At 55.5% G+C, this 16,192-nt stretch overlaps 1 protein-coding gene across 4 annotated transcripts in view; it reads left to right on the top strand.

The window, feature by feature from the left end:
- The window catches only part of KAZN (kazrin, periplakin interacting protein), a 1,021,468-nt gene extending 1,008,618 nt beyond the window's left edge, over positions 1–12,850 (top strand). For all 4 annotated transcript variants that reach the window (XM_070602791.1, XM_070602782.1, XM_070602802.1 and 1 more), the window contains 5 exons: positions 3,411–3,642; positions 5,142–5,243; positions 5,762–5,928; positions 7,186–7,300; positions 8,805–12,850. In XM_070602791.1, coding sequence (XP_070458892.1) covers positions 3,411–3,642; positions 5,142–5,243; positions 5,762–5,928; positions 7,186–7,300; positions 8,805–8,969 — 781 coding nt within the window. In that variant the 3' untranslated portion in view covers positions 8,970–12,850. The remainder of the gene's footprint in view (positions 1–3,410; positions 3,643–5,141; positions 5,244–5,761; positions 5,929–7,185; positions 7,301–8,804) is intronic.
- The last annotated feature ends 3,342 nt before the right edge of the window (positions 12,851–16,192 follow it).

Below are 16,192 nucleotides of genomic sequence, written 5' to 3'. Positions count from 1 at the left end.
ACATCAAGTGTCCCATGTTAGGCATTTTTAAGTGTACAGTTCGGGGTATTAATCACATTCACGTGGTGGTGCCGCCGTGCCCCCCCATCTGCCCCCGTGACTCTTTTCGTCTGGTAGAATGGACACTCTGCACTCATTAAACAATAATTCCTCCTTCTTCCCCTCCCCCCAGTGCAACTGTAGCCACCATTCTACTTTCTGTCTGTCTCTGAATTTGGCTGCTCTAGGTACCTCAGATAAGTGGAATCATACCGTATTTGTCTTTTCGTGACTGGCTTATTTCACTTAGCATAATGTCCTCAAGTTTCATGTGTGTTGAGCATATTGCAGAATTTCCCTCCTTTTGAAGGCTGAATAGTATTCCATTGTACGTGTCAAGCGCATCTTGTTGGCATCCTTCCTCCATCGACGGACACTTGGGTTGCTTCTCCATTTTAGCTATTGTGAATAATGCTGCTATGAATGTGGGTGTACGAATATCTCTTCAAGATGCTGTTTTCAATTCTTTTGGACATATACCCCAAAATGGAATTGCTGGCTCCTGTGGTAATCCATTTTTTAATTCTCTGAGGAACCGCCATACTGTCTACCGTAGTGGCTGCACCATTTTACATTCTCCCCAACAGTGCATGCGTTCCAGCTTCTCCACGTCCTTGCCAACACTTGCTGTGTTCTTTTTTCTTTTTTTATAGCAGCCATCCTAATGGCTCTGAAGTGCTATCTTATTGTAGTTTTAACTTGCATTTCCCTAATTATTAGTGACGTTGAACATCTTCTCGTGTGCTTATCAGCCATTCTTATATCTTCTTTGGAGAAATGTCTATTCAAGTCCTTTGCCCATTTCTGCACTGGGTTTTTGGTGGTGGTTGTTGTTGAGTTTGAAGAATTCTCATCTTTATTCTTTTGTGTAGTCCGAATTTCCATGTGATTATTATTTTCTTTCCTCTTTAAGAAATTCCTTTAACATTTCTTCTAGTTCATTCCTCTGGTGATAAATTCTCTCAGTTTTGCTTGTTGAAAAAGTCTTTGTTCCCTCCCTCACTCTTTTAAAACAATTTTTTTAGAGCAGTTTTAGTTTCACGGCAAAATTGAGGGGAAGGTGCAGAGATTTCCCTTGTACCCCCTGCCCCACAGGTGCGCAGCCTCCCTCATTATCCTCGCCCCCCACCAGATGGGACATTTGCTACAACTGAGAACCTGCATTGACACATTGTCCTCACTCAAAGTCCACAGGGGTATCAGGCTTCCCCTTGGTCTTGTACGTTCTGTGGGTTTGCACAAATGTAGGATGAAGCACCTCCATCATTACTGGCTCGTACTGCATGGTCTCCCTGCCCCGGAGACCCTGTGCTCCACCTGTCCATCCTCCCTCTCCCTGGGCCCTGCAACCGCTCATCTTCTTACTGTCTCCAGCATTTTGCCTTTTCCAAGATGTCATATAGTTGGAATCACACAGTATGTAGCCTTTTTAGGTTGGCTTTTTTCACTTAGTAATATGCATTTATGGTTCCTCCACGGGAGGGTTTTCCGCAGAGGAGTGACATGATCCAATTGATGTTTTTAAAAGGCCATCTGGCAGCCACGGGGAAAGTGGATTAGAAGGGGCGGGGGTGGGGTGGGGGGCAGTCCGGAGGCCATTACAGAAATCTATGCCAGAGGTGGTCGTGGCTTCAACCCAGAAAAGGAGAGAAGAGGACACACACGCTGACCAGAGTGATTGCCGGATGGAGGGGGTGGGGGAGGGGAGAGGCAGGGCAAGGGAGGACCTGGGAGCAGGATGGAGGTGGGGGTGGGGGAGAGTGGGGAGAGGGGACAGGGCATTTCATTTGCAGCCCATTAAATGTGAAATGCCTGTGACAGCCAGGAGGGGATGTCAAGAAGGCAGTTTGTTAGAATCTGAGACTCAGAAGAGAGGAGAGAAGCGAATTTGGGAGTCCTCGTTTACAGATGTAATCCAGGGCCCTGGAAGTGGGTGTCACCCAGAGATGGGAGACCGTGAGGGTGGAGAAAGAAGGGAAGGGGTTAGGAGGGAAGATGGGCCCATTATATGGCGGCATCTACCCCAAGCAAGGCGCTCAGGAACTGCTCAGTACATGCTCACGGGATGAGGGAAGGAAGGACGGACAGCAAGGAGCCATCCAGGACCACCAGCACGAGGGGGGCTATCCGTTAGCTCTGTCCTGGGGAAGGGGCTGGAGGGCCCAGGGGCAGGGAGGCTCATAGAGGGCGAAGTCCAGGGGGGAGATGATGGTGCCTGGAGTGAACAGTGGGGAGTAGGAAGGAGGAAGCCGAGTCAGGCGGGGTCGGAAAGCCCACCAAGATCTCCAGCTGGGTGGCGGATAGGGCGGCCCCCCAGAGATGGGTGCACAGGGAGGGGGCCTCCCGCCGGTTCCTCACAGCCTGCACTCCCCCCACCCACGCCGACCCCCCGGCTGAGAACGGGTGTTCCTTCTACCTGGTGGGGAGAGAAGGATGCTGGCCCCATCTCCGGCCGGGGAAGGAGGGCGGCGTGAGTGTGTAAGTCCATCATGATCCCTTCATGGTCCCCTGGGGCTCCCACTTAGACAAGGCAGCGCTCCTACCTGCAGCGTCCGTCATCTCTCCAAGTCCCTCCGCAGGTGGGAGGCGCTGTCCTCATTCCTTCTGCGAGGCTGCCACCGTGTGGTGGGCGGGGGAATGACAGCCAGGGGACCACTCCTCACCTCAACCCCTGCAAGGAGCACCCACCCTTCCATCCATTTGAGAAGTATTCGTTGTGCACCTACTGTGTGCGAGGCACTGGGATGGGTTCTGTGTGGGATACAGAGAAATCTGAGATATGGCGGTGAGGAGAGAGGACTTCGAATAAGCAAAAGGTGGGATTGAATTCTGAGTCCAATGCGTGTCACTGTGCAACTGGGCAAAGTGCAAGGAGTGACGGGCCAGGCCAAGGCTTCGTGGGCCTCAGGGATTCTGTAGAGGCCCCAGGCAGGCTGGGGGTTCCGGGGTCCCCGGGGGGGCTGCTTCCTGCTGCAGATGTCCCTGCTGCTCTGTCACTGCCCCTTTTCACTCTCCGTATGTCTTGTCTTCCTGTTCCCTTGGCCTCTCTCTGTTGATTCATTTCTGTTCTTTGGGCTTCTCTCTCTCTCTATTTCTGTCTCTCTCTGTCTCTCTCCTTTTCTCTCCCTCTCTTTCTCTCTCTCTCCCCTCCGTCCACCTCTCTCCCCATCTCTGCCCTCTGTTTCTTCCCTTCTGTCTCTGCCTCCATCCCTGTTCTTTCTACCTCTATGGCTTTCTGGTCCCCCTCCCCCACCCTGCTGTTTTCCCTCTCTCTTCATCTCCGCCCCTCTCTCCCTCCTTTCTGCCTGTCCCTCTGTTTATGCCACCTTTCCCCACCCATCCCTCTTGCTGGCCATGTCTCTCCTCACCAGCCTGTCCAAAGCCGCCGACCTGGACCATCACTGGGTGGCCAAGGCCTGGCTGAATGACATCGGCCTGTCCCAGTACTCCCAGGCCTTCCAGAACCACCTCGTTGATGGGCGGATGCTGAACTCCCTGATGAAGCGGGACCTGGAGAAGCACCTGAATGTGTCCAAGAAGTTCCACCAGGTCAGCATCCTGCTGGGGATCGAGCTGCTGTACCAAGTGAACTTCAGCAGGGAGGTGAGCACTGGGGCACGGGGGTGGAGGCGCCGTCCACAGCCCTCCTTCCCCCTCTGGTATCCGGCACCTGTCCATCCCCCCATGCGCCGCCTGCCCATCCATCCATGCATTCGTGCATCCCTCCTCCCTCCTGCCAACACCTGCTCATCGGGCATGGGCCAAGCCCTGTGCTCAATTCAGGGGAAATGGGGAACCTTGTTCTCCAAGAGCCCGCTGCTTGGGAGAACTCAGAGAAGCTGGTGGCCACAAAACCATGGAAAAAGAGGCCCAATGAGAGAAGCCCAGGGCTTTATGAAAGCCCAGAGGAGAAGCTTCCAGGGGGATCAGGGAGGGCTTCTCAGACATAGTGACAGCTAGACTGAGCTCTGAAGGAGGAGTTCCAGGGATCAATCAGTAGAAGGCGGGAGGGGAACAGCAACCCAGCAGAGGGAACAGCAGAGGCAAAGGCCCAGAGGACACACCTATGGTGGCAGAAGAACTAAGATCCGGTGTGGTTCTGGTGTTGGGTTTGAGGGGGGAGTGGACGGGCATGCTGGATAGGTAACGGGACTGCGGGGCGTGTTGAAGAGTTTGGACTCTGAATGGCCCCCTGGATTCTGAGCTCGGCCAAGCAGAGAGCAGGGGGGTTCTGCTTCAGCTCCCCCAGAACCTGCCCAGAGCGTCTCTGCAGATATCCCCCGAGGGAGGGGCCCTGAGCTGCTGGGCCCCGGGAGGCTGAGTCCAGATGGCTTCCTTTTCTTAGAGTGATGTCAGAGCACAAGCAGTTCCGGGTCGGGAGGAGGGGACAGAGGAGGGGGCTTCATGGCCTTCTCAAACACCCAGTGCAGGGCCCTGGGCGCAGGAAGCGACAAGGACACAGGCCCTCACCTGGTCCAGGAGGCAGATGTTCAGGAAGAGCATGACAGTAAAGAGTGGAAATGGGCACAGTGGGGTGGGAGCTGGTCAGGGCACACTGGAGGGACCTGGAGGCCAGGAACTCTGGAGAAGGATCTGCCCACCACGGCCCAGACCCTTTGTCTGGGAGCCAGGCCCCCAAGGAGGCTTGTGAAAGGGCACCAGGCTGACCCGGGGTGAGATTTGGTACCAGGGTGACACTCGCTGGCCGCAGAGGCTGGGTGGACCCCCGGGATCCTTGGCCCCACTTGCAAGGGCCTCGTCATTGGTCGTCCCTCCACACACAGGGACTGAGCACCTCCTCCATGTCAGGTGAGCGGGGCCAGGATATACAGACTCGGCAGCTGCTGTGGGCCCCATGCTCCCAGACGCAAGCATCGCTGCCTCCCGTCTCCCTCCACCCCTGTGCGGGGGCTTCTCCTCGTTCCCCAGAATGAAAGGCCCGGTCATGGGTTGACGTGGCTGGAGCAGCCATGGCTGGCCCGGCCAGGACTCCTCGCACCGGCACGCTAAGGTCCCTGCCAGCACCGTGGGCTCTCGCTCCCTGTGTGACCTCGGTGTGCCCCCTCGTCTCCCAGCTGACCCACTCTCTCCCTCCCCACCAGGCCCTCCAGGAGCGCCGGGCCCGCTGCGAGACGCAGAACATAGACCCCGTGGTCTGGACCAACCAGCGGGTGCTCAAATGGGTGCGAGACATTGACCTGAAGGTGAGGGGGTATCGGGGGTGGGGGTGACTCTGGGGCAGAGGCAAATCCCATGCACGTTTGTGTGCAAATCAATATCCCTTTTTGTGTGAACTGGGGCATCGTTGCCCTGACCGGCAAGAATAACCCGCCTCCTGTCACTCAAGAGGAGGGAACGGCTCCCCCTCCCCCACCAAAGGACCCGACTAATGATGCTTTTCTCCTCGTGGGCGTGGGGGATGCTGAGCCGGCCTGGCTCTCTGAAGCAAGTGTGAGGTTGAATCCAGACCCATCTTCTCCTTCAACAAGTATCTGTGGGCTGCCTGCCAAGGTCTGGGGATATGACAGTGACAAAATCGTCTTGGGCACGGCCCTCAGGGCCCTAAAAGAGTGGGGGTGGGGTACCCCATCAGTATTAAATTAACTGGTTCCCCAGGGGGTCAAGCCCTTGCTGCTGGGGGCGTATCCCCACCAGGAGCTGGGGCCCCCTCGGCCAGCAGGGCGGCCCCCTCAGGCTGACCAGCCTCGTGCCTCGCCCTCAGGAATACGCCGACAACCTGACCAACAGCGGCGTCCACGGGGCCGTGCTGGTGCTGGAACCCACGTTCAATGCCGAGGCCATGGCCACCGCCCTGGGCATCCCCAGCGGGAGGCACATCCTCCGGAGACACCTGGCAGAGGAGATGAGCGCCATCTTCCACCCGGCCAGGTGAGTGTGGGCCGCTGGCTGCAGCCCGCAGCTTTGGATCAGGGGTCCTGACTTCCCACCCTGGCCCCGAACTTACCGTGTGCCATGTGGCCCCTGCAACAAGATGGTCTCCTTTTATGGATCAGAAAACTGAGGCTCAGAGAAGCAAAGTGCTTTAGCCCCAATATCACAGACTAGAAAGAAGAAATGGGGTCTAGAAGAAAGCATGTTGTTAAATCCCAAATCCCCTGGGCATTGAGAGGGGAGAGCGAGCATCGCGTGTGTGAGGGGAGGCCACGTGAGGGCGGGGTTTGTGCTGGCCCGAGAGATTGAGGTGACCATTCCAGGGAAGGCTAGCTGTGGGGACAGAGGTTTGGAGACAGGGATGGGCATATTAATGGTGTTTACGGTCCAGGTGAGCAGACCATGTCAGCCCCCCTACCCCAGGCCCCTCCTCTGAAAAGTGACCGGAGAATAAACACCTGGACAGATAGACAGGCCCCTCCCTGTGGATTCCCTCCTTCAGATGAGTGCAGTCAGGGCACATGGCGGAGTATTGAGCGCCTGTCACGTGCAGCAGTTTCACCCTCATGACAATGTGAAGAATCGGTCTTGCCACCCCTCCTTTACAGATGGAGAAACTTGTCCAAAGGGCCAAGGTACTTGCCCAAGGTCACATGGCGAGTGAATGGCAGAGCCCAGATTTGTCCTTTATTTTATTAATATGGCATATTATGTTGATTGATTTTCAGATGTTGAACCAACCTTGCATTCCTAGCTTTCCGCTTAGTTGTGGGGTATAGTCTTTTTATATGCTGCTGGATTAGATTCGCTACTATTTTGTTGAGGATTTTTGCATCTATACTTATAAGGGATGTTGGTCTGTAGTTTTCTCTTCTTGTGATGTTTTCGTCTGGTTTTGGTATCAGAGTGATGCTGGCCTCATAGAATGAATTGGGTCAAGAGCGAGACTTTGGAGTCTCAGAGACTTGAGTTCAGATCTTGGCTCTGCCACTTCCAGCTGTGTGAACCTGGGCAAATTGCTTACCCTCTCTGTGCCCCTCTACTTCATCTGCAGTACGGGGGTGGTGCCCCAGCCTCTAGGCACTTGTGAGGACTGCACTGATGAGGTGCTTAGCACAGTGGTGGCACGTAGGAGGCACTCAGTCGATCGGGGCAGTTCTGGTCATCTCACCAGTGTGAGTGTGTGAGTGAGCATGTCCCTGGGTGCGGGCGGCAGACTGTCCCCTCGCTGACTCCGAGTGCGTCTCTCCCCAGCTGCTCAGGCATCCGGGAGGCAGAGCGTTTCGGGACGCCCCCCGGGAGGGCCTCCAGCGTCCCCCGGGCGGGGAAGGAGGAGAATAGCGGAGGAATCAAGTACAAGGCCGGCCGGGTGAGTCGCCCGGGGCTTCCCCTGCGAGTCGCGCAGCCCGGGAAGGGCCTTTTTGTCCTCTGGGCCCGCGGTGCCGTCTCCCAGCTCCTGTCTTGGCCTGTGGAGGGGCGCCGATGGGCCGGGTCACGGGGACCGCTGGGAGAGAGGCCCCGGAAGCCGCCTTCAAGGGCCGGCAGGATGCGCGAGGCCCCCCCCACCGCCTGCAGCCGAATCACTGGGCGGCCCCCTAACCTGCGGGTCCCGGGACCCAGCGGCTTAGATTTGAACTCCAGCGACTGCAGCGCTGTGAGCAGCGGTGGGGGCCTCCGGGTCTGCAAACACGGGCCGTTGGGTCTGATCACAGGCTCAGACCAACACGGATTCCGGGATGGAGGAGTGTAGACACGGACGGCAGAACTAGAAGGTGCAAACATCCTTCCAACCGTTCAGCAAACGTTTGGGTACCGACTGCGTTCCAGGCACCATGCTGAGCGTGGGGGAGTAAGCACGAATGAATTCCCCCTTACCCGAAAGGTGCTCTCGGGCCAGAACGCGCCTCCTCCCTGGGGTGAGAGCACCGCAAAAGGAGTGAAAGATGATTCTGGGGGCGGGGGCAAAACCCCTTCTATTAAGTATAAAGCACAGACACACATATGGCACATAAACAGAAGCACAGCGTATCTGAGGTATGAAAATTTCAGGGTGGGGGTGTGATTAGGGAAAAAAATGTCTAAGCAGGCTCCTTTTTAAGGGGGCAATAATGAAAAAAAGGTTGAGAAACACTGGTCTGGAAAGAAAGGCAGGCAACTAAAGAAATAATCACACTGCACTATCATGGCTATTGCAATCGAGATGGGTTCACAGCAAGAGGCATTTTTCTCGTGGGCTGACTGGGTGACCATGATAGCTCCTCTCTGCCGGCCGCTCATTGCGTGCTTTACTGAGGGGATTTCTACCCTCTACAACTCTGGGAGGTAAGAATTACTACTTCCATTTTGTAGCTGAGAAAACTCAAGCTCAGAGAGGGCAGGTGACTTATTCGAGGTCACACAGCTGGGAAGTGGCAGAGAACCTCGGTTTGTGAGTCTCCAAAACCCACTGTCTTTCTGCCACACCGACTGGTGCTAGAATGTTTCCTCTTGACTTGGGAATACAGTCAGCTCTCATGCCCAGGCTCAGACATTTTCACCTCTTCTCCACTATACCCGTTCTCCACTCTCCTCCCACAGAGGAGGATGGGAGACCTTTGTGATCATCAGAAAAACTGTACTTGTCCTCATCCTTGGTGACCAGCTGGTTCCTTCCATTGGGAACACAGGGCTTTCTCGTAATGTTAACTCACCAAATCCACAGTCATCCTGTGCGGTGGAGTATTATTACTAATAAGAGAAGCACAGAGAGGTTAGATAAGTTACTCAAAGTCACACAGCAATTAGAATTGGAAACCCTGCATTTCCCAGATGCAAAAACATTCAGTTCTTTTCTCTATCCTTCCTGTTCTTTGGTCTTATTCCTCTCTTCTCAGCTGCCCCTGGGGAAGATAGGAAGGGGCTTCAGCAGCAAAGACCCTGATTTCCATGATGACTATGGCTCTCTTCAAAACGAAGATTGCGGAGATGATGACTCCCAAGGCCGACCAGAGCAGTGCCGTCTGGAGGGCTACAACGGCCTGGAAGTCACCAACGTGTAAGGAACTGATGCTCCACCAGACCCACCGTGGAGAGAGCCAGGGAGGAGGGGCAGCCAGAGCCATGCAAGTGTACGTAGCGGCCTCGGGCTGAGGGTGCCCTCCACTGCCGGCCAACGTCCCAGCAGACTGCTGCCGTTTCCGCTGGAGCACCCAGCAACCAGGGGGCAGCAGCCTGCCTGTCCCGGGCGGGCTGTGGACTTTCCTGCTCAGCGGGGGGAGCCTGGCCCGGAGCACCCATCGCAGTGCCCAGCTCCTCCGTCACCCAGGCTCCACCTCAGAGTGACTGTCAGCCATCGACAGCCGAGTGGTCCCTGCAGCCTTGACCTGAGCTGCCAAGGTGGAAGAGGCCCACAGTTCCCCAAAACACCCGCCCAGGAGGAGCAGGTGGGACTCAACCAGACACAGTGGAGCCCAGAAGGGACAGTGCCAGAAGCAGGCAGAGCCTGCCACGGAGTTAGGTCCGTGACAAACATACCAAGTATGGCAATGGTTTGGGGACTGAGGGCAGGGAATGCTTGCCATTGTTAACCCAGCAAACCTTTGCTGTGATGTCCCTGTCCCCTGAAACATCAGTGTGCTCACCAGTGCCCTAACTGAGATGAATCTGGCAGAGCAGAGTCATTAAGGTGGGGAACAGAACCCCATGCCCTTCTTTTGATTCGACCACTGTTTTGCTGTGTGGCTCTTTCCCAGTGGCCTCACCTCTCTGTGCCTCAACGTCTTCATCTACAACACTTCTGGTTCCCACCAGGGACGTTGTGAGGATTAACATTTGCTAATGTCTGTAACACACTTTGTGGCCTCTCAGGAGATGGGTGGGAAGTTATGGGGTGGGGCGGGGGTGTCTAATTTCCCATTTGCAACACAGAACTGACACGGAATTGGTTCTTTCCAACTCTTTCTTGGTCAGAGCAGTGTGCTGAAGGAGGCCAAGGAATGGCTGATGTTCAGACTCTAGAGCCCCCAACAGGGCTTGACCAAAGGAGATAGAGAGAAATCCCATGGGCACGACTGTTAAAAACTAGCTTGATTCAAGCGTTCTTCAGGCTTGAGTTCATTGACCTCGGTGCCAAGCGATGATTAGGGAAGGACCAGAGCACTGAGTTCCACGCACACTTCGGTTATCAAAGTGAATCATTTGTTGGAACCACGATGCTCCCTTCCATCGAGCCGTTGGCACTGAATCGATGAGAGGTTTGAATTTCCAAGACTCACACGGGTGTCAGCCCGCGAGAACCGTCAAAGCACATGTTCTTCAGCCCAGTGAATTGTTTCACCTCACGGGGTGAGCTAAACCGAGGCCTGATGAACTTGAGAGTGACTGCCCTTCATGCCGCAGACTATGGTTTTCTCTCTAATTATAAGCACAGCCTTTCCTACCACCAGAAACTGAAGGCCTCGTGGGTGGACAGGTGGACGGTCCCCTCTGTCTGAATGTTTGGCCTCCTAGAGACTCATTTCTGATTCTGGGGCAGGGCCTGAGGGGTGAAGCTCCAGTACCGACTTGGCTTTGCTGAGATTCCAAACCCTGGTATCTTTATGACGTTCAGCCACACACAGGGAGCCAAAAGCCCGGAGGGAGTGAAACCTCCCTGTAACCTGATGTCACACGTCACTCCGAAGCCAGCATCCAGGCTGGGTGACCTGGGACCCCAGTATCTGCCTCTTGGGGAGCAGTAAGCCAGGCAGGCAGTTATCCCCGCAGGGTGAGCAAGAGCGGCAGAAGGTGCCTGAATGCAGATCGGATTATTTGAAACCAACATCACCAAAGTTGCCAGAAATGAAGCTTGTGTTGTTCCCCAACTTAATCTCGTTGGGGACAAATGGGCAAGTGGACAACTGAGGGGTCACTGGCAGAGATGGCATTGCCCAAAACTTTGCAGCATTAGGCCAGCAGGCTGGGGGCAATGTGGGCAACCAGAATGCACCTTTTGGTCCTACCAGCCCCTTCTCTCCTGCCCGGTGCTCCCTGCCCCTGGCAGCCCGGCCAGCATTTGGGGCTGGCTTTTCGACATGAGGACAGGTTGGTTGCGTCAAGTGAAACAGCAAATTTGCTTGTTATTTTACCCTCAAAATGAGTTTATTTGGGAATAGCCAAAAGAATGACAATTCAAGATGTGCTTGCTATGGCAAACCATAGACAAATCCGGCGGACAAAGGAAGGGGCTGCTTTTATAGGGAAAAGGGGGAGGAGGGGGGCTGTTCTAAAGGAAAGTGCGTGGGGGGAAAGGAACAATTCAAGGCAGCAGCGCTTCTCATTGGCTGGGCTGTGGCATTTCTCATTGGCTGAGTTACAGCATTTCTCATTGGCTGGGCTGTGGTATTTCTCACTGGCTGAGCCATGCTGTTTCTCATTGGCTGAGCTTTGGCATTTCTCATTGGCTGAGCCATGCTGTTTCTCATTGGCTGGGCTGTGGTGTTTCTCATTGGCTGGGCTGTAACGTTTCTCATTGGCTGGGCTGTGGCATTTCTCATTGGCTGGGCTGTGGCGTTTCTCATTGGCTGGGCTGGGCCATTTCTCATTGGCTGGGCTGTGGCGTTTCTCATTGGCTGGGCTGTGGCGTTTCTCATTGGCTGGGCTGTGCCATTTCTCATTGGCTGGGCTGTGACGTTTCTCATTGGCTGGGCTGTGGCGTTTCTCATTGGCTGGGCTGTGGCGTTTCTCATTGGCTGGGGTGTTGCCAGGTGGGGAGAGAACTCTTCCTTCGGTGGTAAAGTAGTTGTACTTCCACTGCGAGATGTAAACCACGGTCTCTTCCCATTTGCAGTAAAATTGATGTTGTTTGACAGGCTTCAGAGCTCCCCCTACAGGCCATCCTGACTCCGTTTTCATTGAGGTTTCTTATACATTTCACACTTGGTAAATAACCTTCTCACAGAGTCAAATCGGGTGGGCTTTGTCTGCTGGGAAGACCCTAAATGTCAACTCTGCCTCAGGAGTGGCAAGAAGAGCAGAGGGAGAGAGACTTGGCAGAGAGACTCTGGAGCTGATGGACAGAGGCTGGCAGAGCGGCCGCTACAGAACAGTGACCGGCCACGTCCACCCAAACAGCCTGAGTGGTGGTCTTGAGCCTTGAAGTTAGGTGAGGTGGTGTCTGGACCTGGGAACAATATAATGCGCTTCTCTGAAAGGTGGTGTCACCTGTGCCTGCAGGGGCCCCTTGAATAGGGGTGGTTGATGCCGGAGGTTGGGGAGAAGCAGGTAGACAGAGGTACCCCATATTCCTCCCAGAAGCTGGGAGCAGATCCATCAAAAGGCACTGGCCCCGTGGACTCAGCTTTCTGACCCCAGACACCTCTGAAGGCCCCTTGGTTGTTAGCTGAGCAGAGCCCTTCTCCTAGAAATCTGTCTGTCCGTATCGCAGTCATGGATCCCGGGCTGCAGGAGGCGGAGAGAAGCCACAGGAGAACCTGGAGCGGATGAAATCCAGGGGAGCCAGCATGGAGCAGCCGCAGAACAATGACCCCAAGTCTTGAGGCCACTAACAGGGCTGCGTCCAGCAGAACAGGCAGTTTTGGCGATATGTGACTTCAGTGCTCTCTGCAGGGGCCCCAGACCCTCTATCACTCCAAGCTTAGCCTGCCCCCTGCCCCTCAAAACCCTTAAGTTCTGGGCACCATCACTTCTGCTCCACTCTTCGAGGCTCCACGAGGCTCCTGGTAGTTGAGTGATGGGAAGAGAAACCCCAGGGGGACAAAGCGACTTCCGAAGCTAACTTTATTACCCATGTTGGCTGGTGAGGAGTTTGTGGCTGCAAAGGAAACAAGTTGTCCATGAGCAGAGATGCTGTTCCGGCCTTCAGTTGCTGGTCACGGCCCTGACTCTCTTCCCAAAAGTGAATTTAACACTGTAACAATAAATACTACTGCACAGCGCTTTATTGGGGAGGTGGCCTTTTTCTCTGTGTGTTCGTGTTTAATTTTCCCAACAACCTCTTTGAGAGGGGAGATCATTAACCCATTTCATAGATGGAGAAACTGAGCTTGGAAAGGCTGAGGGGCTCGCGCAGCTCCATTAAGCTAAGAAGTCACAGGGCAGCTGAGAGGAACCCACTCGTCTGCCTCCGAGTCCCAGGCTCGTCCCTCCCCGCTGCACAGCACCCACCCGTGCAATGTTGGGGTCCCCCTCACCCCCGCCTTCCAGCGCAGGACTGACCTGGAGGGATGTCACTCCAGTGGGTTCAGGTGTGCCCTGTCGGGCTGGAAAACTCTGGGGCCTGCTCTCCCTGTCAGGGGTCTGCCTCCTCTCCCAGGACCCCACTCTCGGGAAGATCTGACAAGTGACCCCTCCCTTAGTGTCATTTGCGTCCCTGTGTCACTTCTGCCAGGGTGTTTACATTTCAGATGGCCAGACTGGCTCATTAGTGGTTGTCTCCGTCAGCTGGGGCTGCCGTCAACACCACAGACTGGGGACCGAAACAACAGGTATTGATTTCTCACATTTCCAGAGCTAGGGGTCCAAGATCAAGGAGCTGGCCAGAGCAGTCTTGAGGACGGCTCTCTTCCGGGTTTGCAGGCAGCCGCCTGCTTGTCGTGTCCTCACATGGTGGAGAGAGAAAGGAAGCAAGCCCTCTCCTGTCTCCTCTTACAAGGGCACTAATCCCACAGGAGAGCCCCACCCTTGTGGCCTCCTCACCCCCAGAGGCCCCACCTCCACATACCATCACACTGGGGGCTTGGGTTCCAACAGATGAATTTGGAGGCACACCAACATTCGGTCCCTTAGCAGTGGTGGGATCACAGGCTGCAAGCATCCTAGAGCTTCGCAGACTTTAACGTGCACATGAGTCACCTGGGAGGGACAAGTATTTTTGGAATGCAGATGCTGCCTCAGCAGGTCTGGGTTGGGCCTGGGACTCGGCATTTCCAACAAGCTCACCGGTGATGCTGCTGGTCCAGAGATGCACACTGGGTATCAAGGTCATGGCAGACAGCTGGGCCTCCTGGCAAAGCCCACATCACAGGAGGTAGGGGTCGTTTTGTGGGCTCCACCCAGGTGTCCGGCTGGCCCTGATGGAACCCGACCCCAGTGAACGGGACTGTCTGCTCCTCCCAGGACAGGAACCCAGCCTGGCGCCCCGGCGCATCACTAAGGCGAGGCAGGGATGAGTACTTGGGAAGTGTGGGTTGAGAAGAGCTGGGGGAGGCTGTGAGACAGGCTGACCACAAATACCGTATTTAGTGAAGCCTCAGGGTGTGTCTTGGTGTTGGGAATATAGTGGAGGAACTTACACAACATAGCGAAGGAAGATGAGAAGCTCATCTGTGACCAGAGAGCGGATTTCAGAGAGTGATAAGCGGTAAGTGGCTGGAGGGGTGGGGCATCCTAGAGGACTTTAGAGCTGAGACCGAAATTCTGGGAAGGAGCCAGCCCTGTAGAGATGTGGAGGGCGAACATCCCAGGCAGTCAGACTCTGAGCTAAATGTTGAGGATACTGTGGCGAATGAAATCCTGCCAGCCTCTGCCCTGGCAGAGCTTCCAGTCCAGTGGCGAGGACAGACATGAATAAATACTCCTCAGCAATGTCAGAGTGTAACCGTGACAGTCTTGAGAGCAGAGGTAGGTGGTCATCAGGGATTCGATGTAGTCCAGAGGAGGGGAGACCTGGATAGGAGGGAGTTCAGCAGATGAAGAGCAGGGACAGCATGTGCAAAGGCCCTGTGGTGAGAGGGGCAGAGTAAGTGGGGCTGAGAAAAGGCCCACGTGGCTGGACTGAAGGGAGCAAAGGGCTCATCTCCTGCAGGGGCTGGAGGGACAGCAGGCAGCCACAGAGCCTCTGTTAGGCCCCTGCCCACTCCCAGGACACCCAATCTGGCTCCTGCCCATCTGTGTCATCCCTAATGCCATCAGTCCTTCCGAAGTGGCACACCCGGACACAAAGCCCCCACCTTCTGCAAATTGCTCCCTCTTTCCTTTTGCTCTGGCTCAGGGCTAAATTGGGTCCTCCAGGCCACAGAGTGACACAATGGGTCCATGAGGTGGCACCGGGGCTGCCTTGGGTCCAACCAAGGAGTCGGGTGCCTCTTCCAGGCCCACGAGTAGAGACCTGAGATGCCTATTTTAATCCACGCTGTTTGCAGGATGTGCTGCTGGTTTCCCAGAGTGAGGACCGAACCTCCAGTGGAACTTTACTGAACCCGAGTGAAACGCCCGGCCCCGCCCGCTTCATTCACACCTGGCAGAGCTTCTTCCTGGGCTGCTGTCCCCGTGCCCAGGCAGCCCTGGCCTGGCAGGGGGTGGGAAAGGAGGCCCTGCCGATGGAGGGGTGGAGCCCAGGGCAGGGCTGAGGGAGGCCTGGGTCTCTCTGAGGGGCGCTCGGCTTCACCAGGCCCCCAGGGGAGGAGGCCAAGTTCTCACAACCACCAGCAGCTGAGACTCTGTTTGTGTTTGTTCTGACCACGGACGGCACACTGAGGGCTTTGCACAAGCATCTCATTTAGTCCTAAAGCCACCCTCAGAGGCGGGTGCCGTCGCGAACTCCATCTCACCAACAGGACAGCAGACGCAGGCAGTGAAGGACCACTCCCACGGTGGCACAGCTGGGGCGCGAGCCTCTGCATGTCCCCGTTCCGCCCAGCCCTCCCTCTCGGGGGCCACTCAGATGTGGGTCCACTGCCCGGCAGAGCGCAGAGGGAAGCACTTACCTGCTGTGACGAGTTCCCCTTGACCAGCACCCCCCGCCCCCCCACCTCTCTCTGGATCACGGCGCGTCGCCACTGAACTTCCCGAAAACATAAGCTGGGGCTCCTCGGAAACATTCTGCATCTCCACTTCACAGCAGGGTCATTTGTGTGGGACCCATAGGGCCCGTGACGGCACTACACCCCCCACTACGGCGTCCAGCACCCACCCCTTGTATGTTAGACAAATGAGCAGAGAGGAAAAGAAATAAATATATAACCATTTATGGAGCACCAACCACCTGTGCAAGATGCTGTACAACGGTGCTGTCCAATACGGCAGCCCCAAGCCACAGAGGGCCATTTAAATTATTAATTAAAAGTAAATCAAATTTAAAATTCCATTCCTCGGTCGTCCATGGCTGCCGGGGGCTGCTGGCTGCCGTGTCACAGAGCACCAGACACAGAACGTGCCCATCGTCCCAGGAAGCTCTTCCAGACAGCCCGCCCACGGCAGCCAGAGGGAATTCCATTACAAGCTGACCCTCCAGAGGCTCATGACCTGGCAAAGGGAAAAAAAATCAACGTTCTAGAAAAATACA

The sequence above is a fragment of the Equus przewalskii genome, chromosome 2 (genome assembly GCF_037783145.1).
Source record: "Equus przewalskii isolate Varuska chromosome 2, EquPr2, whole genome shotgun sequence".
In the NCBI taxonomy this organism is placed as follows: Eukaryota; Metazoa; Chordata; class Mammalia; order Perissodactyla; family Equidae; genus Equus; species Equus przewalskii.
Note: the sequence above shows the minus strand (reverse complement) of the source record. Positions and strands in the feature narration are given on the sequence as shown.